Here is a 22,962-nt window from a genome sequence, read left to right on the forward strand (position 1 = left end):
GTCAGAGGTCACAGAGAAATCAGATCCCATGAACAGGTGGACTTACAGAGACCAGGGGCGTGACCAGGTGTCAGGTTACCTGTGTGGCTGCAGCTTTGTCCAGACGAAGAGACGAGTCCTTGTTGACCAGCAGCAACACAGTGTGGACGGAGCCTGGTGTGTTCTCCTGCACACACACACACAGACACACACACACACAGAAACACACACAGAAACACACACAGACGCACACACACACACACACAGAAACACACACACACACACACACACAGAAACACACACACACACACACACACACACACACACACACACACACACACACACACACACACACACACGCACACACACATGTAGAAACACACACCCCCACACACACACGCACACACACGTAGAAACACACACACACACACACACACACAAACACACACACACACACACAGGTGAGCAGCCGGCATCGTCCACATTCACTGAATCTCTCTCGACTCACAGCAGCAGAAGGAACCGGGTTCGTTCTGACGTAGCGTCCCCGGACTGAACTCATGTTCCCGGGCGGTGCAGTTTCAGACTCACCTGCAGGGACCTGAGGGCGGAGAACAGGGCGGGGACAGGAGCAGCTTTGCGGGCGTCCACCAGCACCGTCAGCCCCAACGCTCCCACCTCCTTCCTGTTCCACACAGGAAGTGATGTCAGAGGAGGAACACGCCCCAGTAACCTGAGCGAGAGCTGTGAAGCAGGCGGGGGTTCGTACCTGAGGGTGGAGGTGTAGTAGAGCAGGAGGCGGAGCAGCTCTGCGCTGTCACAGTCGGGGTTCGACCACACGGCGTTCCTGGTGCGGACCGTCAGCAGAGCTCGACCGCTCCTGTCTCTGGTTCCTGCAGAGAGACGCAGAGGAGACCAACTGTTTCAGCCGCCACACAAAGCATCGGTCCGACCCCCCTCTGTGACCCGAGCGCGTGCGTTCGATTCCCGCCCACTTCCTGTCTGATAACATTATTGATCGGAATCTTTGAAAAGGCCGTAAGAAACCAGACCTGAGACCATGAAGGGGCTCAGGGACGCACTGTGGGACCGGGCGGATATAATTAATGTGCTCGTCACATGCATCGGCAACTGCTCGCTAACGACATCAGGCTTCACGTGTCATCGGTCACGTGATCCTTAACCCTGGTCCCGGTTTAGTCCAGAGCTTGGTCTATTCTGCGTTCAGTATCTGCTCTGGGTCTAAACCTGGTGCAGGTGAAGTCTACGTGAGGTTTGTGCTCTTCTCACCTGGCAGACAGAGAGCTCCAGAAGTCAGCAGCACACTGGAGAAGCTGGACTGCTGGGACTGGGAGGACTGGGTGAGCCTTAGTGGGACGGCGGGAGCAGCTGACTGGTCCAGCTCCGGAGGGGCTGCTGGTCGTTCTGGTTCTGTTGGACCGGGAGCAGCAGACAGACTGGCGTCTGAGCGGGCAGGAGGCGGCTCAGTGCTGAGGCCTGTGCACAGAAGACACACCCTGGTACTGTTACACTGTACTTGTGAGGACCTTCACTGTGACATAACACTGTCCCCTCACAGCCCTTTGAAGAGGGGACCAGACCAAAGGTCCTCACTCCCCACCAACAGCCTCACTGTCAAAGGTCTCTCTATCTTTGTGAGGACTTAAAGTGATCCTCACAAAGATAGAGCACAGGACACACACACACACACACACACACACACACACACACACACACACACACACACACACACACACACACAGCCTGAAGGCATTAGCCCGGCCGGCTGTTGAACATATATTTATATAAAGAGAAGAGAAGATTCCTGCGTGCTGCTCTCACACTCGAGACTTTCAGCTAACTCTCTACATCGAGCTAACGTTTCTGCTCGCTCAGAGCGCCAGCAGGTACTCTGCAGCAGGTACTCCGCAGCAGGTACTCCGCAGCAGGTACTCCGCAGCAGGTACTCCGCAGCAGGTACTCCGCAGCAGGTACTCCGGAGCAGGTACTCCGCAGCAGGTACTCCGCAGCAGGTACTCCGGAGCAGGTACTCCGCAGCAGGTACTCCGCAGCAGGTACTCCGCAGCAGGTACTCCGCAGCAGGTACTCCGCAGCAGGTACTCCGCAGCAGGTACTCCGCAGCAGGTACTCCGGAGCAGGTACTCCGCAGCAGGTACTCCGCAGCAGGTACTCCGGAGCAGGTACTCCGCAGCAGGTACTCCGCAGCAGGTACTCCGCAGCAGGTACTCCGCAGCAGGTACTCCGCAGCAGGTACTCTGGAGGGACGAACGACAGCGGCTCGGCCTGCACTGCTGAGCTCAGCAGAAGTAACAGGACGCCTCTCAGCGACGGACGCACTCCGCTCAGCTCGCCACGCCACTGCGTCGACCGCTTGCCGAAGCCTGGAGGTAAATACCACTTAACGATTGATTCTTAATCCTTATCGCATATCTGTATCAGCTCGTCCTGTAGTCAGAGCCCACAGTCCACACGCTAACTAGTCCCCTAACCAGTTGACCAGTAGTCCACTAACCACTCCATTATACAACCAGTTCACCAGCGAGCCTGTTAGCTGCCTCGGCTCCTCTCAGGTCTAGATAACCTCCAGACTGAAGTGTGTTAGAGTGAGAACAGGAGGTGGCTGAGGAGGAAGGTGGAAAGGGAGGAGGAGGAGGACTAATTCAGCCAATCAGAGGAGGAGGAGGAGGAGGAGGAGATAAGTGAAGACAGAAAGAGTCTGATGGTTTGTGGAATGAAAAGCAGGAGGGGGAAAGGGAGTGAGGAGGAGAAACAGGTTTCTGTACCTTCAGTCTGAAGCTCTGCAGGTCTTCCTCCACCAACCTCCTCACTGCTGCACTCCTCCTCTTCGTCGTCGTCGTCCTCCTCCTCGTCGTCCTCCTCCTCGTCGTCCTCCTCCTCTTCCTGTCCGGTGTCAGACTCACCGGGTTCAGTCTGACGAGAGTCTGGATCCACTGCTGGCGTGTTGGACTCCTCAGTGTGTGTTTGTAGTGTGTCGTTTTCAAAATAAGAGTCTTCTAAGTGTGTGTGTTGTGTAATATTTTCAGAATAAGAGTCCTCGGAGTGTGTGTGTTGTGTAATATTTTCAGAATAAGAGTCCTCAGAGTGTGTGTGTTGTGTAATATTTTCAGAATAAGAGTCCTCAGAGTGTGTGTCTTGTGTAATATTTTCAGAATAAGAGTCCTCAGAGTGTGTGTTGGTACATGAGTCAGCTTCCTTATCTACTTGAGTTTGTTCACCTCCTCTCCCTTCATCTTCTTTCTCTTCTCCTCCGCCTCTCTCTTCATCTTCTTTCTCTCCTCCTCCTCCTCTCTCTTCGTCTTCTTTCATCACTTGCTCCTCCTCCCTTCTTTCTTTACTCTGCGGCACAATTATAACCTGAACTTCCTCTTCTACCTCCACCTCCTCCAACTCATTGTCTCCCTCTGTCTCTGCACTTTCATCCTCCTCTTCCTCCTCCCTTTCTCCTTCCTCCTCAGCAGTGTGTGTGTGCGGCAGTAAATCTACATCCCTCCTACACTCTGTGTCCTCCAGCTGTTCTTCCTTCTCTTCATCATCTTCACCTGACACCATTTCATGCTTCCCTTTCTGCGTCTCCATCAGCTCTCCCTCTTCCCTCTCCTCCTCTGCCTCCCCCTCTTTCCCTCGCTGCACCTCTTCTCCCTCCTCCACCTCCTCCTCCTCTCTCTGTCCTGTGCAGTTTGCAGGTTCAGCGTTTAGCTTCAGACCCCTGCCTGAGTCAGTACCTCCTATTTGCTCCTGTGACGTCCTGCGCTCCACCTGACAGGAGGCTCCCACGACTTCAGGAGGAGCAGAGGAGGAGGGGGAGGTGGGGGTGAGGATGACAGGTCCACAGGAGTCCTGGTTGAGGTTCTCCTTGATGAGCCTGGAGCAAAACCCGGCGTGTGTGGCACCGGCGGTGTGTGTGCTGGTGGTTTTGGGAGTGTGTGTGTTCGGAGGTGTGTGTGCAGCGGTGTGTGTGCTGGTGGTTTTGGGAGTGTGTGTGTTCGGAGGTGTGTGTGCAGCGGTGTGTGTGCTGGTCCTGGCTCGGTGCTGCAGGCTGATGGACTGGGTTAAGGAGCCTTTCTGAGGGGAGAAGCGAGGCAGCGGGAGCTCCGTCAGCTCCACGTACTCGCCCTCCGAGTCCTCGCCCTCGCTGCTCGCTGGTGATTGGTCAGTTTTTGTAGAAGATGGGAGGAGTTTTACATCCTGTCTCGAGGCATTAGCATCTCTACACAGACTGCGAGACGTAGTAATTAACATATCTCCATCCTTAACGGACGACTCCTTATCCTCCTTCAGGGAGGTCCGGGGCCGGCTGATGAACTGTGGGTAGACCAGGTCCTCCCACGGGACCCTGAAGACGTCTCCGTGGGCAGAGAGGAGGCAGCGCTCCAGCCTGGACGCTCCTCGCTGCTCCCTCTCCCTGTTGACGGAGTCCAGCCAGGCCATGCTGAAGAGGGACCGCAGGGCTATCTCCGACACCTCCTGCTGCTCCACATGACGGCTGCTGGCTGACACGCTGCACAGGAGCAGACGGGGGGAGGAGGTAACAGCGCTCCTGCAGGAGGCGCTGTGTGCTCGAGGAGGAACAGCAGCGGGAGGAGAAACCAGCAGGTAGAAGTCTCCTGGACGGAGGAGGCGCTGGTCCAGAGGACAAAGCTGAACCACTACCTTCTCATGGACGCACAGAGGCCAGCCTTCATGACGAAACAACAGACCACAGTACTGCAACTGAGGAGGGGAGGGGAGGAGGGGGAGAGGAGGAGGGGGGGAGGGAGGAGGGGAGGGAGGAGGAGGAGGAGGAGGAGGAGGAGGAGGAGAGAGGAGGAGGGGAGGAGGAGGAGGAGAGGGGAGGATGAGGAGGGGGAGAGAGATTAGGATCAATTAAAAATAACTGACATTTTTATTGCTTCCGAACAGATCGTCGGGCTGAACGTTAGCTCTGTAACTGTTACGTTTCATATTTATTCACTTTGAATGATGTTGAAATGTGTTGCTGAGCAACACTTCCTGTATGTGGACTTGATGGTATTAACACCGGAGAGCTTCAGTGCTGCCGTCAGCACAGCAGAGTTACAGGTGTAGGTGAAGGTCGAGCCATGTGACCTACCGTCAGCCGTACAGGCAGTCCCAGCCACCGTTAGTCTTATAAAGGCCGACGCTGCACACAGACACAGCGCTGGAACTGACTGAAAAGCTTCATGGTAGCCCACACAGACCGGACAGTAGCCCACACAGACTGACCGGTAGCCACTACAGACTGGACACTAGAGCCCACAATCAGACAAATCCAGATATACTCACACAGGCGCCTTGCTGGAGGTTCGCTAAGAACTGCTTCGCAGGCAACAGGAAGTGGATAAGGTAGCGAAGACCGTCTCCTCTGTAGCAGCTCTCCACCACGCTGAGGACCTGACAGAGGACAGTCGGGGATGTGGCCTGGAAGGGCAGGTAGAGGTCTGACAGAGCAGTCTGGATGCACCGGTCCAAAGATTCAGAGTCCTGAGAGGAAAAGGAAGAAGAGGGTCAGACTTTATCAGCTTGTTTTACACTTTCAACTTCATCCACCCGCTCCGTCTGTCTGAGTTGTTCGAGCGCTACCACAGCTACTATTAGCTCTGTTAGCCGTGCAGCTAGTGCTATTAGCTAGCTACCTCTGCCCGGACTGGGAGCTTGGAGCCTGAGCCTGAAAACCTGCTCCTCCCGGCGGTCCAAAGCTCCTGTGCTAGCAGTGTAAACACCAACACTCACTCAGGGCTCTGCGTCCGGGTAGTCCGCTAAGCTGAAAGGACCACTAGCTGCGTGGCTAACTGAGCTAACTAGCAGTTAGCAGTTACTTTAAAGCTATCTGTTAAAGCAGATCTGCTATCTGAAAATATTTTCTCAATAAAATATGATCCAGTTTCACCAAAATCAGTGAATCAGTGAGGCCCGGCCCCCAGAACCTCTCTGCTCCTGTGTCGAATGTTATTGTTTTTCAAACCTAATTCTTGTCTCATTTGTGGTCTGACAAACGGTAAACTCATCCAGTTCAGTGCCCCACATCGCTATTTTGCAAGCTAAGTTACTGTAGCCGTCGTAGCTGTCGAGCTCACTGGCAACACAATGATGCGGCACGCGGCTCACAGCAGCGCGTGGATAAAGAAAACCGGTTACAGCGGCTCGCTGCCCCTCGGCAGGCGTCCGGGAAGTTGGCCAATCATGGGAAAGTGGGCTTTTAGGGAGGCTTGTTTCAGACAGGAAGAACTGCATTAAGGGCCAGCATATAAATAAGGATTATTCTGAACTGTGCATCATGCAAAGCTACTCTAGTGGAATCCCAGAATAAAAAACATAGAGCTGGAAATGAGCATAACAGATCTTCATTAATCCCAATGAGAAATCATAGCCAACTTTAAGTCATGTGATCTTAACCCTGAGTTATGGTTGTCAAGTGCCCTCTAACCCAAAACACCTGTAGCCCACAAAGTGTGAGGAAAGGTTAAGCTAGCTCAGGGCTCAACGAGGTTAACGCGGTTACAGCTGCGAGCGTGTGTGTTTACAGGACATCCAGCACACACAAAGAACAGACTCACCGAGCCACTTCCACATGTGACCACTGCGAAACTGACCTACAGACGGTCTGAACATCAGAGAGGAGGAGGGCCTTTAGAGCCGAGAGGTGACAGATCCATTTACACCAACCACAGCACGCAGCAGAGACCTGCAGCTGTTAGCGGTCTGCACATTTGTCTCCATGGTAGGTACATTAGCGCTCTCATACACGGCCAACACGCCTCTGATCAGCACGTGTTTGTTCTTTCAGTCAAAAACAAGTTCAACATTTCAGGCTAACGCCCGGCAGGCCCTGGAGGTGTGGCTGGGAGGCCCCGTCTGCCACGGTGAGAACAGGAACTGTAACTGGATCCCCCGGTCTGGAGGCAGCAGAGACCGGTCAGGTAAAAATATCAGCCGGCGCACGCCGTCTGGCTCCAGCCTGCTCTGTGACCGACTGAGTGTGTTTCAACATTTAAATGCTGTTTCTGTGTAGCCATGTAGCCTCTCTTTTCTGTTGGCACAGGAGAATGTGAGTCCAGGTTCCCTCCTCATCCTCCTCTTTAACTTAAGATGATAAAACCTTATAAGTATAACCAATTTAAACCACACTGACTGAAAGAAGTGGTGGCTCCGCTCCTCAATATCTACTTCATATTCACGGAAATATTCTTATTCTGTAAATGTCTCTCAGAGCAAACTCACACTTAAACTCCATGTTTGACGGAGGACGATGAACGTGCACTCAGCATGTTTTCACACCAAACGTTATCTTATGGATAAACACCTGGCCGCTGTCACACCTGTTGGTCTGTACAGACGCTGACTAGCAGACAGCACATTAAATAACGTACAGCACTGATGTTAGTTAGCTACAGCTGCTATAAGCTGCAGTGCTAGCTAAAAGTGAGAAGCCTGCTAACTGAGTGACTGGCAGATTGGGAGGTTAACAGCTTCTCATGGGGATTTTATCAACCTGGAACCAGATCTAAAATGAAACAGGCTACCAGACCTGAACCTCACCTCTGTCATTCTGAAAACATCTGCCTGTCTGATGTTTACTGAACAGGTGTAGAAACACAAATGTAGAAAGGAGACGTGGTTTTAGCAGCGTCTCTAAAGTCCTGAACTCATACGTTGGATGACCGCTGGCTAGCTGGTTAGCTAACAACAGAAATTAAAAATCAGACAGACTTGGTGTATTTGCTCTCTTCTGATGGAGATAGGCTGGCAGCTTCCTCCTGCTTCCAGTCATGTCATCCTGCCAGCAACACAGCCAGGCTCTCCTTCAGTCTCTGCGGAGGCGAATATTCTGGATGTCACTCAGCTGAGCAGGATTCACACACAACAACTGGCAGCCAAATGCAGCGCTGAGGCCAATGTTAGCAGCAGGGTATCAGATGACAGCGGGCCGGGGCTGCAGGGGGATTTGTACACTGCTGAAACGCACGCTGGCCCACAGACATGACAGATCATGAGTTCAAACTGTTGACGCAAGCAAAGACAGAACTTCTTTTGGCTCAGAGCGGACGCTAAAGCCAACACAATTTCACACAGCGTCATAAACACAGAAGAGCTCCAACAGTTTAAAGGTGGGGGGTGCGATTCTGGAGAAATCAGATGCTGAGTACGAACACCAGAGTTTCTGTCAGCGCTCACGCTGAACGCACAGCTAGCGGACCGAGAGGAGAGATTCACTGAATCTGACGAAAAGATTAGAATCGCATACCTCACCTGGAAAAGATGGTTACAACAAGAACAAATACAAACACAAACACACAAACAGAAAAGCCTCAAAGTAACTTCCAACTGATTCTTAAACATGCGGTGGATTCTAAACGACCCTTTAAAGCCAATAACTACAGCGATGTAGAGACTCGGCCCTCAGAGTTTCTGCAGGTGTGTTTAACACCAGTCTGTATTTGATTGGACTGTATGTTCTGAGTTAACCACAACACGTACTGGACTCCAGATCTGTTGGTTTCATGGTGTCGTGTTGAGACAAGACTCAGTTCAACAGCTTTACAGAATATTACAAAGATGTAAACACTAAAACTAAGCAGGACTACTGAAGGAAAGCGAATAAACCAAACATGGTACAAAATTACTCACATGAGCAGCTGAAGACGTCTGTATTTGGAGGACTGGATGGTGGTAAACAAGAACAGTTTATTATTGTTTCTGCTCACCAACTGTGCACACTGTGGAAACCGAAGTCACATGTTTGGAGAGACCAATTATCAGCTGAGCAACAGGGAGGGAATTCTGCTTCGCCAAACAAATCACAGCTCGAACATGTGAATCATTCTCTCGACACCAAAAAGAAAAATGCATTAAAAAAATGAAAGGTAGGATTTTTTGATCTTGCAACCTTCGTCAGAATCAGACACAACAACGTACAGAAAAACCAAGCGAGGCGAGGGAAGAGAGGGAAAAGGCTCTGATATTAGACTTCAGCTGAAGAACTGTGAACCTGCATCCATCTCATTTATCGGTCTCTGTCGCAGGAAGATGACCTCACCGTTCTTAATCCGGCCTTCAAAGCTCCGATTGGCTCAATTGTTTTCCAACAAGGGAAACGGCCGTCAATGAGCGCAACACCAGACCTGAATCACCGAGAACATTTGGAGATACGGGCCGATAGCCAGGCTGATCCACGACGCACGGCTGTTTTAATGCGTCTGTGTGGATATTATAGAGTTCATATTCCCTGAAACACACAGTATGTGTTCAAGAAACGCATTCTCTCTTTCTGATATACAAGCTTCAAGAAAATAAAGAAGAAAGAGACGTGAATCCGGTCGTCCAATAATCGCAGGGTTGGTGGTTTGATCCCCGGCTCCACGCGGTGAAGTGTCCTCGGGCAACACGCGGAGCCCCGAGCTGCTCTCAGTGGTCAGACCAGCATGCTGCACGGCCGCTCGCTGCCATCAGGGCCAGTGTGTGAGGGAGAGGCATGTAAAGCGCTTTGGATTATTGTTTTATGATAAAAGCGTCAGAGCATATGCACAATTAAACCCCGCGCCATTTAAAGGACACTGAGAAGCAGCTCTGTGATGGAAACATAAAAATAATGGAAATGAGGGTCAACTACAACACACACAAAATGTTAATCCAACTGTAGGAATCACCGAGTGTATAAATGTGAGGATTACAGTATTAAGACTACAGCTTTGCCTTGGTGTTGAGAGTGAGGAGGCGGCACATCAAAGCAGGCTGAGTGAGGTTCCCATGGGAGAGTGCAGGAGGCCACCCACTCTGAGGCCCCGCTGAAGAATAACTTCATTATCCTCAGCACACCAGAGCTCTGTGAAAAAAACCCACGTTTTACTTTTATTTAGCTTCACAGCATTTCATTTAGCTCAAGCTCTTATTTAAGGTACAAATGCAGAAAACGCTTCATTTCCGAGATCACTGACAGCCAATTATAAGGAGGCCAAAGGTCAGAGGTCAAACCAGAGGATTTAAAGTTCCTTCCTCTGCTGTGCCTTCAGACAGAGCAGCGATTGAGTTTCTGTTATAAAAGTTAGAACTGTGTAATTGGTATAATCTGGGCGATGTAAAATTCTATTTTGTCCCGCTGACTAACTGGGTTTTAGGCATCGACTGCGTAAAAGAAGTGGACAGTCACCGTGAAGCCTCGAGTTTGGCATTTTGGCCGTCGCCATCTTGGTTTTTTGGAACCAGAAGTGACCATATTTGGACGCGGGGGTGGAGCTGGGGAGCATAGCAAATGCTAAGCTATCAGCTAATGCTAGCGCTAGCTAGGTTAGTAAAAGCATCTGTAATTCACGTTAACTGTGATATTAACTGGGATGCTAACTTTGGCTGGTGCGAAAAACAGGCTTAAAACAAAACGTACTTTTAACGTCAAAAATGAACAGCCGCCTCAGAGTCTCTGAGTCCAACCGAACGCTGAATAAAACATTTTCAGGCGACCAACATGTTAGTTAACTTTCATGAGCTGAGAACACTGTGAGAGGGTCAAAGGTCATAGACGAAAACACCGACAGCCCCCAAAGACAAGTTCACAGCTAGTTAAATGTCCACAGTGCAGCGGATACACATCGCCTCTATCCTGACTGACAGGTCGCCGTGGCAGCGACTCGTCAATCACGAGGTAGCCCCGCCCTAAAGCAAACCCTGCTTTATGTCGATTTTACTCTAAACGGGACCATAATTTACAAAATGATCATCGTGCCGTACTGAAGAAGACCTGAAGCTAGCTAATGGACTCATTAGGAAACCGTTTTTTAGGTAAAGTGAGGCGTTTTCTCAGACTTCTGTACAATCTGACTTCTTTTATACGGTCACTGGTTTTAAGCTGAAAGTGAGTTGAGTTGTTGTCGAGTTAAAACTTTTATTGTGCTTTTGGCTAAATAATGAAAACTCAAATTAGCCTAGCTGAAATTACCCAAAGAAACAAACATAGAAACAAACATAAGTAGATTCAGCTCGTAGTTGGTCTGCAGTAAAGCGTAGATTACTTTGGTGAACCCAGGCAGGAGAGACCAGACAAACCTGATCACGTCTCAGTAGCAGAGGGTGAAAATAGTCAGACATTACGTAAGTGATACTGCGCTGCGAGGCATCCGGATACAAAAAAACATGATTAATTATTATAATCTTCCACCTCGGAGTCCACTGACTGAAGGAACAAAGGTCAGCTGTGTTTAAACCTGAGCCTGAAGCATCTGTTGCTATGGTTACCTGCAGTTTATTTACAGTGGGAGGAGCTATTACGGGGTTGTGACAGAAAAACTGAAGGAGAGCAGTCAACTACGACTCCCAGGGTGCATTTCACTGCCAAACATCCAATCACAGAGCTTCACGTTCTGCTAACGGCGAGCTGGAGCTGAAGATTAAATCAGTTCACTGTCAGATTCTGGATCAGTTTGGATGAAGTCAGTAACCGTGTCTGACTGGCTTCCTCACCACAGCAACAGCAGCTGAGGCTCATGGGTACTGTAGTATTTAGAGGCAGAAATAATTCAAACTGGGGTCAGGACATGAACCTGCAGGCTGGTTCCACCAACCAGGAGAGTCCTGAGTTTCTGTGCTGACACAAAATTAAAGAAAATACAGAAATGGGAAGCAGAGCTGTGTACGAGTCCACGTTTAGGATTTAAACCTACAGGTTTTAGTTAAATAATGCAACACAATGGCAGTGTGTTGTACGCAGGACTCGTGAGAAATGTCCTGATCCTTCAAACTAAACCCCAAAATACATCGTATGTCAGAGACTTCCAGGGCGTGTGATGTGGATGGCAGAGCAGAGGTTGCTGTTTAATCATCCAGATGGAGCCTTTAAGATAAACTAATCCAATCTCTCAGGTTATGCTGGTTTTAATGAATAGTCAGCGGCAGCCTCTCTCTCCCCGGAGGGCCATGATTCATCCACCCAACTGTTCAGCTGACTGCTGATGGAAAAACCAGTTCCTGTTGGGTGTGGAGGATGAGGGTGCAGCAAATAACAGGGTCACTGTCAGGCCCCACTCAGGCTGCAGGACAGGATCCTACAGGCCGATGGTTTTGGGCTGAACCTACAAATAAACATCACGTGCCGTCATTCTGGCAAGCATCCAGGATCCTCCGTATCGCGGACGTCCGGCTGATTAAACGCGCCTCGAACGCGGGTCTCTCTGCTGCTCACATGCTGAAACAACCACACCATAAGTGGGGTCACGGTTTCCAAAAAGCAGGGGTCATGACCTTTTTAGTAACCAATCATGGTGACACGGCATGAGGAGGGAGGAGCTCTGAAGGCAAGGGACCCACAGGAGGCGTGACCTTTGACCCAGTGACAGAACAGCCAGCTGTGGCGGAGGCTGTTCGGAGCAGTTCAATAAGGATATATACGGATATTTACATCCAAAGTTACGTCGTTCACTTTGCACTTCTACACACAGATGTTCTGTACAGATGTGCCTGCAGACCTGCTCCTGCCAATACCTGCGCATTATGTATATTTGGGATTCTCAGAGACTGGACTGCACGGACCGGTCCCGGGTCACGAGTCCCGGCCCAGTCACTGAGAATGATGCGAGGCGACAGGAACTCATCTTCCAGTTTCATTTCATTTTGTTCTGTCGAGTTTCTCACTGAATTAACGTGAACAGCGACAGCTGACGTCAGCGCCGGCTGCGTCCTGAATGAGACTTGTCTCCGTCACAAACACACGAGACGGGATAACAGAAAGAAAGACACACCTTAAATCTACAGGACTACAGTCACCCCCCAACCTCAGGTCATTCACAGGTTTCCAACACAATACACGGTGCTTTAGCACAGGATCAGTAAAAGCTCGTGTTTAAGCTTTCTGTTTTGGGCTTTTTTGGCCTTTAACTCTGTGCAGATGTTTTCAGCTGAAACACACACACACACACGCACACACACACACACAGACACACACACAGACACACACACGCACAGAGACACACACACACACAGGCACGCACACACACACACAGACACACACACACACACACACAAACACCTACATCCTATTTTTTCCTTCCGTGTTGCAGTGATCTGGTTGACCAATGAGGGTCCACCCTGAAGTTCACTGATGGCTGAAACCAGGTGACACTCTTCAGCGTCTTCTGTCGCTGACTCGGCTAAAACAAGAACGCCACGCTTCCAAAACAAGGCTGGGCAGAAATACTATTAACCAGGTAACCAGGTCACTGCAGCGCGACGCCGTTCAGCAGCTTAGCGGGCGGTTTACAGCCAAGTGACGCGAGAGAGAACGAGACGAGGACGAAGTTCCCCGACCAGAACCAAACTGGGGTTGTCATGGTTACGCAGCAGGCGTCAGGACGCCCCAAAGTCTGTTTAACTACAAATTAACGGAACTAGCTAGTTACTCACTGCTAACGGGGCGACTGTGCACGCCTGTTTTCACCTCCACTAACATTACAACACACACAAAAACACACATCAGCACAGCAGAGCTTCAACAGAAACAAACATCTGTATAACCGGACTGACCGACAGGTGAAACACTGGACTGGAACGAACACTTCAACACAAAGAAGCGCATATCAGGTGAAAAGAGGGGGAAGCAACCTGTCAATATTTCACTTTGCTGGTGGATTTGAACCCGGCCCGACATACTATCAGAGCTCGTTAATATTTCCGCTGCAGCACTGTGAGCCGCTATATAAACGTACGAGGGCGGGTTCACACGGCACCGATATGACCAGGTGACCTCGGGTGAAATGCGGCTGTAATTAGCGGAGGGATTTCGACTTTACAGATTACACACCGGAGTAAGAACACAGACGAGCTCTGTTTTCTTAATTATATGAATCGAACGAGGTCCGCAGGTAACACGAGTCCTGTGTGAAGACGACTTCTGTCTCAGAAGTTCCACTGGTGTGGTTTTACATCTGCTTCAGATACTGTAATCCAAACCTGTCTTGCATGAAATTTAAATTCTCCATTTCCCCACGTGATGAATTTGCTTTGTTCTCGTTCGGAGACTTGTTTAGACGTCTATTTTTATTTGCGGTTACCTGCTGCAGCTTGTTTGAAGACAGAGAGATGTTCTCCCCACAGGGATCACCTGTCTGATCTTATCTCGCTCGATGAATGACGAGTAGGAATGGAAGCTGAATAGCTACAGAGCGAGTGTGTCTGGACTCGAACTGTCCCGGCAGTAAACCGATCGCAGGTAAAACACGAGGCGTGAGACGAGACAGCGAACCAGGCGGCGACGTTTCCACGGACAACAGTTCCAGGAATGTTACAGACGGAAACGTGTCAGAACACGTCCAGTCATTCCCAGATCACCTGAAGCTAGTTCAGCATCAACACACACACACACACACACACACTGCAGTCTAATGCAGTTCTCACAGAGTCTCCAGGTGTTTCGGGAGAGACGTCTGTCCACAGTGAAACACCTGAACAACGTGAGGACAGGTACACCTCTTCTTCTTCGTCTCTTCTCAGTTAAACAACAAACCGCATCACAGCCAACCGACAGGTGAGCAGAGAGACAGACAGACAGGTGAGCAGAGAGACAGACAGACAGACAGGTGAGCAGAGAGACAGACAGACAGGTGAGCAGAGAGACAGACAGACAGACAGGTGAGCAGAGAGACAGACAGACAGGTGAACAGAGAGAGAGACAGACAGGTGAGCAGAGAGACAGACAGGTGAGCAGAGAGAGAGACAGACAGGTGAGCAGAGAGAGAGACAGACAGGTGAGCAGAGAGACAGACAGACAGACAGGTGAGCAGAGAGACAGACAGACAGGTGAGCAGAGAGAGAGACAGACAGGTGAGCAGAGAGACAGACAGGTGAGCAGAGAGAGAGACAGACAGGTGAGCAGAGAGACAGACAGACAGACGAGCAGAGAGACAGACAGGTGAGCAGAGAGACAGCTCTGCTGTGTGATCAGACATATCGACCTTTAACCCGCTGGACCACGGAGGACGCGTTTCAGCCACAGTCGGCCTCACGGAGCAGCTTGATCGTCATTAAAAGCTCAGCGGGCCGGAGCTCAGCAGTCACACTCTGCAGAGAGAAGCTCCACACGAGAGAGAGACAGACAGGTGAGCAGAGAGACAGACAGACAGGTGAGCAGAGAGAGAGACAGACAGACAGACCAGCAGAGAGACAGACAGACAGACAGGTGAGCAGAGAGACAGACAGGTGAGCAGAGAGAGAGACAGACAGGTGAGCAGAGAGACAGACAGACAGACAGACAGACGAGCAGAGAGACAGACAGACAGACAGGTGAGCAGAGAGACAGACAGGTGAGCAGAGAGACAGACAGGTGAGCAGAGAGACAGACAGCTCAGTTTCCCCGAACACTGAAGCACCGGGCCGGAGCTCAGCAGTCACACTCTGCAGAGAGAAGCTCCACACGAGAAACCGCTGCTTTAGTTCTGAAGATGCTGAAACGCAGAGGAAAAGTCTACAAACGTACCGGTTTCGTGTGAACGCACTCCGAGTGTCTGTTAAAGAATTCAGTCTGACGGCAGATAGCTGCTCAGCGTGCTCCTCTTCATCTTTACAACCAGCCGCCACTCTGCCTCTTCCCTTTAGCTGCGTTTCCACCGTCAGTCCAGTCCGTCGCACATTACGGACACATGGCACCCACAGAACCACTACGTCCCGTTCTCCGTTACCCCTCTGGCGAGGATCCAAGCGAGCTGAGCCGATACTAAAAGGTGGGGCTAAAACACTGCAGACCACTGATTGGTCAGAGAGGATCGGAGCAACCAGAGTCGTCTGCTGTGGGATTTCCCACACTCTCCTGGTTTTTTTAAACCGTTCTTTTGTCTTGCTGCCCGCAGCCTTTTCTCAAACAAAGCTGAAGGATAATAAACACACATGTGTGCGCAGTGAGAGAGCGAGCGGCAGAACGTGACGTGAAAGGAGCGGAGGACAAGGTCAGCTGGCAGTAAATGTACAGTGACGGTTACAGTGTGTCAGTTAATAAACGCTGCAGCTTCTCAAGACTAAGAAAAGTCTCACTGCTGGGAAAGTGAAGGAGTTTGGTCCCGAAGCCCCAGTAACACCCCGGCCTACCAAGAGTACCGTGTGCAGTGGAAACGCAGATCTAGGCTTTAGGTTCGCGTAGGTACGGGTTTCAAGGGTACTACACCGAAAGTGTTTGGTGGAAACATGGCCTTTGTCTCTGCCTCCTCTGGTGTGTTTTCACAGGAGTTCACACCTTCATGAGAACAGGCAGCAGCTGAGGGGGGGGGGGGTGAAACCTCTAACCATGAGGGAACAACAAAGACGTCCAAAACCTCACGGGCTGTTTGGAGGCGGGCTGAGACTGATAGCAGAGCGATGACCTTGACACGCAAAAAAATGTTTCTAAAACAGGAGATTAGATTAGAGCGTTTCTCAGCGCAGAGGGCCGACAGGCGGCTGACACTGAACTCTGAGACTGAATGATTTCTAATGCTGCTCAAGAAGCTGAGCCCAGCTGTGCAGAGCGGGGACACAAAGCCTGACTTCAAGGCCACTCCACTGAGGGCCTTTGTAGAAATAAAGAGGTAATGCCTCGGCCCCTCTGGGACCTGCTGTGATTTAAGCACCGAGCTAATCTCCGACCGCTGAGAGGCTCAGAGGGGCTGCAGGAGCGCTCCACATCAAGAAGGGAAAGAAATCTAAAATCTTAGGAATCAGAATCTCAGGATAAGAAGTGAGATGTCGGCCGGAAAATGCTTTCAGCCTTTTCGGGAAAAGAGCCGAAAAGAATCGTCTTTAAGTTCAAACTGAGGCGATCAAACAGACCAGGAGTGACGTCTGAGGTGAAGCGTGGCGACAGCTGGACGCCATCTTCATTCTAAAGACTCTCCAACAGCTTCTCCGTTAACACAGTAGAAAGTCATCATTTCCCTCCACACGAAAGGCTTGACTGATCACAACACCTGGTTCCTGGTGTCCGGTTAAAGGTGCACTCTCTGGTTTTGTTCCAGCAGTGAACACACAGGATCACAGTTGTACCTTTAAATTCTGGCCTACAGACATCATGCAGGAAGTTGCTGAGTTTCACTCTGCGGGATGTGACACCATGAGGTCAGGCGGCAGGATTAGGTCCCATTTTATCAAAGACGTCTGTAATTGGAAAGTATTGATGATGCTCTGACAACTATTGTTTTGACTGCAGTGCAGGAGACAGTTTGTCTAAGTACCTGGTCCTCGTTAAATAGGTAGAGCTGGAAGCATGGGTGCACCGATCCAACTCTGTCTCTCCTGATACCAATTCACCTCCACCCAGCAGCGGTGCTGTGTGTACGGCTGGTCGCAGCTCGTATCGCTCGTGGCAACAGAGGAAAGCTCTATTAGATTTGCTTCTTATCCAATGGCAGAGCAGGATTGTTATTATTTGGATGGTGCAACCCGGACGCCTCTGTTCACGTTAACATAACCACATGCCGACCTCTAGCCAAAAATATGCAAGACCTTTTTTAGTTTTTGTTTACAAGAAGTTCTACACTCAGTGTGTGTCAGGTTAGGGGTGCTTGTTGTGAAAAGGTTTGAGAACCACAGGTTTACAGTATATTATTCAATGGAGGCGTCAGCTGATACGGCTGATACTTTCGGTTTCTATGTTTAGCGCTCTGAATCCGACACCAACGGTTTTCTACTGATGCAGACAGCATCTGCAAATCAATCTAATCAGTGATTTACCTGTTATTATATATATTAATATAATAATAGTAAGCACAGAACTGATTCCGGAGCGGTTTATATTGGTATTATTTAAAGGTGCTCCGATTGATCGGCCACCGACGGTAAAGCCCGATCAGAAGAGCCAATCAGATGACGCAATGCCGCCCAGGTATATTAACGGCCGGTGACACATTTTAGCATTTTGCAGAGAAACACACAGAGAGAGAGCGAGAGAGAGAGACATTAAACGTTAAAAGACGCAGACACGTGGATATTTTACAAGCATGGACCAGGTAAAGCAACAGTGAACGCACCTGTCGGTGCCACGTTGATTTGATCGTTTCGACAGGCGACGCCATTAACAACGAGCCTCCTCCACGCAGCTCACCTGCTGCTGTGGAAACGGACTCGCAGGTGAAAAAATCCAGAACGCCAGTTGTGTTTTTTGGGCGATTTTATAAAACACAGTGCTGATGAAACAGAAAGAGGCGGGGCAAGCCGGTGAGACGCAGGTGTAGGTGTGTGTGTGTGTGTGTGTGGAAAAGGGAACTGAAGGGAAAAGGAAGGTGAGCAGATTACTGTAGTAAACACTACAGTAAGTAAAATAATGAAATAAGAAATAACCCACTAGAAACACACACAAACACACACACACACTCACACACACACACACACACACACACAATGAAGTAGGTCAGAGAAATGTATGGTCCTGGGGGAATCTTCTTTAACGGGTGTTAAATTCGGGGGGGTTGTCAGGTTTCAGGCAGGAAGACGACAGAGTGTTAAAGACTTCTGGATCTGCAGGAACAATGTCACATTGTCAAAGACCAGGACTTTGTAGTCCATCGCCCCGGGACTGTCCTGTCCCAACAGCACAGCACTAAAGACAGAGGACACTGGACACTTCCTGTCACTGACAAGCCCTGAAAAATGTCTTTTTCAGAGAAATAAAAGCTGTTCCGGGTGAGTTGTAGCCTGCAGGTACAAAGGAGTTCCTTTCCCTGACATCTGACCCGAAGGCAGCGTGAAACAGCTCCCATCAGGACAGGAAGAGACGCCCAGTGGGTCAGTGTGTTAAATGTGATACAGATGATCAGCTGACCTCATGGAAACCTCAGATATCCAGACTAAACCTGAAACACCTCCAAACTAACGAGCCACCCAGATCGTGATTTCTTAAAACAAACACAAACACTGCTCAGAGACATGAGACTGTTTCCTGGTAGTTCCTGTTTAATGGATTTTCTAGATTCAGGTGTCGTACTGCTTCTGGTGCTCCGATCTGCCTCATTCTGTCATTTCTAGAAGAAGTCCTCAGTCAAACACTGAAAAAATCATCATCTTTTCATTTGGAATAAGAAATAAAACCCAGAATTAGAAAAGATTATTGCAGCAGCCAAAATATGTTGTGCGACTGGGACGGCTGCTGCAGTACAACAGTAACCGTTGTTCTCTCTCTGATAGCGATCCAACCTCAGTACAGATGGAGCAGGAGCTGATCCTCCAGCCGTTAAAGCAGCGCAGAAGAAGAGGACAGCGAGACGACGTCATCAAAAGAGCTCCAGTGGAAGCTCAGACATGACGTTTCTGTCGGCTTCATGTGTTCATGTGAGGAAGGCTCCAGCCTCCTCATCGCTCCACACACAGCTGATGCTCTCAGCTCTTCAGGCTTCGTGACGTCAGCAGTTATTCACTCAAACTACTTTTACACCAGAACTGTCAACGGTTTTATAAAACTCGTCATTTTGTGTTACTGATGATTGAAAACGTCATTGTCTTGCCGTGGTGACATAAACTGCAGTGCGGCTTCCCTTGTTGTAAGACAGATGGCCACTGAATGACTGCGTGATGTTTTCTGCATCAGAGCATCAGAGCCTCCATCCATCAGTACGAGCCCATTATCTAAGAACATTCCTGCAGCTCCTCATGACGCTCAGCCCCCCCTCTTTTTACCCAGCAGCCCCTCAACAAGTCCCAACATCACTGAAGTACGGCCTCTGAGGAAGAGCCTGAACACGTCCTGCTTCCATCAATGTCTCCTTTCTCTCCACTACACTTCTCTTATCTGTGTGTCTCCATTTAAAACACAGCAGTGCTGCGCTGCCAGGCATCAACATCTACTTACAGACGGACAAAAGTCTTTTTATTCACGCGATCCTTCTGGCTGTTTACGGCACAAAGAAGCACTTTCTCCTCCAGCAGCTGCTGCGGCCGTTTGGTCAAAATATTTACAGAATTGCTTCTTCGTCTCAAAGGCACATGGAAACTGATGGAGGCTGTGTTTGGTTGCATTTTGTCTTCGGCATCATTGGAGCTGTTTACAGTCTGGACGGCAGACCGGCTGGAATCAGTGAATCTACCTCCAAGCTGAAAACAGCAACGTGCTGAACGAAAGTAAGGTGGGCGTGTCACTACAGGTACAGCTGAGGTGACACGATGAAATGTGATGCAGGAAGTCCAGTTGGAGTATGAGACACCAGTTTCTTATCGTTTTAGCTCCCGTCCCCATGATGGCCAGGTAAACAGCACAGACTCATCCACCAGGAATGTGACTGGCTAACTCAACACAGTGCGTTGTCTTAAGGCAGCTTCTACTTTTTAGCAGATGCCGCTGCGTTTTTCCTCCTGATGGAGGAGGCTGTCAGTCTGAACATGATGTTACTTCACCATCAGTCGCTGGCAGTAAATGTTGAACCATGATCGAACTAATGCCACAAACCTGAGCAGAGAAACGTCCCGCGCAGTTCATTTTACCTCCACAACGAATGTTAGAGACCAAAAACCTAAAACTGAGCTACACAAAATGATGTGAGGTTGTTGTTGTGGTTTCTGTTTGTTTTTTAAACTACTAATAAAAATTATTCCATCGACTAATCAATTAAATCGACTAATGGTTGCAGCTCCACTAACAATTTAATCAACTGCACTACATCACCCGACATAAAAACAATTACCCAGAAATCAGAAACTGTAATATTGAATGTAATATTAGAAAACCGACAGTTTCTGGTTCCTGTCCTGGTTCTGGATTCAGTCCGGGTGAAAACACCTTTGTGGATCAAACCTGGTTCTCCAACATGTCTGAGCTCGTGGTTTTCAGTAACGTGTCACAGAAAACACACCCAGTGACTGCGTATGTACAAAATCACACACCGTCTCCGTGGTAACAACACAACCTCCTCGCCGCCCAGGCGTGTGCGTGATGCCACAGTGAGGCGGTCCGACCTGCTCGGTGTGCTGTGACTCAGAAACAGCAGCCCCGGGTCTCTTTATTCCTCCGGTCTGCTCAGGCTGATGCTCAGCTGGTGACGGACGTTATAAAGCCTCCGGGTTCTGCTTAAAGCAATAAACATATTATTATTATTATTATTATTATTATTAACGGCTCAGTCGTCCAGTGATGAATCACTGTGTAACTGCGGGGGTTGTTCTGGGCGAGAGCAGGTGGATTTTAACTCAGTGAATGTGTATCATGTCAAACACTGGCACAATAATTCAATATCAATAATTCAGCGTTTCGATGTGCGACAGTATTTACACCCAATGCTTGCGCGTTAACCTCGGCTTCACCGTGCAGGACGCGGCGCGGCAGCCATTGGATTTGTTAGCGGAATCACACCCGAACACATGAAACGAATTAGACCCAGTTTATCCACACGGCCGGTCTCTGCAGCACGAGCTGCATGTTTCAGGTGCAGTTCGGTCATTAACTATTTGTCGTCACTTAAGTGACTTGTTTTAAAGGTCGGGCGCTCCACTGCCTATTTGTCTAAAGCAGAGTTCATGAGACATCTCTGCAAAACCTCAGCTCTCACTGAACACCAGGTTGCTGCTGAATGTGCCGCCAAACGAACATCTGTAGGTTCGTCATACTGTCAGCAGACTGCACCCGTGGGTGCTCCTCCAGGCGATGAGACCCACGTAACAGCAACCAGGCTGGTAACGGTTATCACAACGAGCAGGAACTAAAGCCACAGCTGCTAAACTGACTCTCCGTCTGAGTGAGAACAGAAAACATCCAGACAGACTACAGGAAGAGCTGAGGGACAAAACAGAGAGACGACTACAGTCCAAACCAGCATCCTGACTGATTCTGTCTTTACTCATGACGGCCAAATGTACAGGAGTCACATACTGACCATCCGCAGCAGGACTGTCTACAGGTCTGTCTGCGTCTCCGTGTCATCGAAGTGACGTTTCCACTGAGGGAAACATTCAGACAGTCTCCATGTTTTTATGTTTCAGATGGAAATATTCAACATCATTTTACACACATTTCCCCAGAAGTCATCCCGACAGATTTGGGCACCGTGGAAACTTCGGGAGCGCTAGAATTTAAAATAAAGTTCTGTGAGTTTGAACAACGACAAACACCACCACCAATAAAATCAATGAATCTGCGCCTTCGTAGTTTCCTTACTGTTGCTACTGTGATCTTTCTAAATGATGTTTATTTTCTAATCTGTGACATTTCTTTGATTTAAATCTGCTGACAGATGAGCTGAACACCCCCCACCACACACACACACACACACACACACAGAGACTGTAATGACTGTTTAACTGACTGAAAACACACACACACACACACACACTTCTGGACAAACATTTGAAGACTACACCTTGGTGGAAACCCTACACCCCTGCAGCCCCCTCCCCCACCCAAAAGTCATGGCTTGGCACACACACACTTACACACACTACATGTGCTACAGGCTAGAGTTGGAGACTGAGAAGCTACAGAGTGTGTGTGTGTGTGTGTGTGTGTGTGTGTGTGTGTGTGTGTGTGTGTGCTTACCATGCTGTTTGCAGTGTTTGGTCAGTAGTTGTTTATTCCAGTTTGAGAGCATTTCCTCTGTCTGTGGTGTGTCAGTGTCTCTTGTCCCGTCAGGTCTGATTCTGCTGTAACTCAGTGGAGTAGCTCCCGTGTTAAGCCCCGCCCACCAGCTGTCAGTCATTCTTCTCGGGGATCCTCCCCCTCCTCCCCCCTCCTCCCCCTCACCTCTCTCTGTCTCTCTCTGCTGGCAGCGTTCAGTCTAACAGAAGGTAAATCCATATTGATCACCTTATTAACTCACTGCTTTGATTACTGATACAGCAGGAATCACTTCAATCTAAAAATGTAAAAGATATAAAAATATAAACCATCACTCGACCCCCAGCTTTAATTTGATTGAATAATTCTGAATCATTTGATCACTTTGTGGTCATTCGTCCTGCGTGGGACACTTTGACGTGTGGACAGGAAAGGCCCCTTGTGGTGTTTAGTTTTAGGGCTGCAGT

At 49.5% G+C, this 22,962-nt stretch overlaps 1 protein-coding gene across 3 annotated transcripts in view; it reads right to left on the bottom strand.

The window, feature by feature from the left end:
- The window catches only part of plekhg4 (pleckstrin homology domain containing, family G (with RhoGef domain) member 4), a 49,988-nt gene extending 27,366 nt beyond the window's left edge, over positions 1-22,622 (bottom strand). Inside the window, exons 1-7 of one of the 3 annotated variants that reach the window (XM_044196419.1) lie at positions 9,712-9,756; positions 5,305-5,502; positions 2,784-4,731; positions 1,270-1,476; positions 749-872; positions 571-664; positions 80-166 (exon numbers count right to left, since the gene is read on the bottom strand). In XM_044196419.1, the coding sequence (XP_044052354.1) occupies positions 80-166; positions 571-664; positions 749-872; positions 1,270-1,476; positions 2,784-4,731; positions 5,305-5,502; positions 9,712-9,741 (2,688 nt within the window). In that variant the 5' untranslated portion in view covers positions 9,742-9,756. Of the gene's footprint in view, positions 1-79; positions 167-570; positions 665-748; positions 873-1,269; positions 1,477-2,783; positions 4,732-5,304; positions 5,503-9,711; positions 9,819-22,477 lie in introns of those variants that run through there. The other 2 variants (XM_044196337.1, XM_044196258.1) reach the window with 2 other exon arrangements.
- Positions 22,623-22,962: the final 340 nt, after the last annotated feature.

The sequence above is a fragment of the Siniperca chuatsi genome, linkage group LG1 (assembly GCF_020085105.1).
Source record: "Siniperca chuatsi isolate FFG_IHB_CAS linkage group LG1, ASM2008510v1, whole genome shotgun sequence".
NCBI classification, from domain to species: domain Eukaryota; kingdom Metazoa; phylum Chordata; class Actinopteri; order Centrarchiformes; family Sinipercidae; genus Siniperca; species Siniperca chuatsi.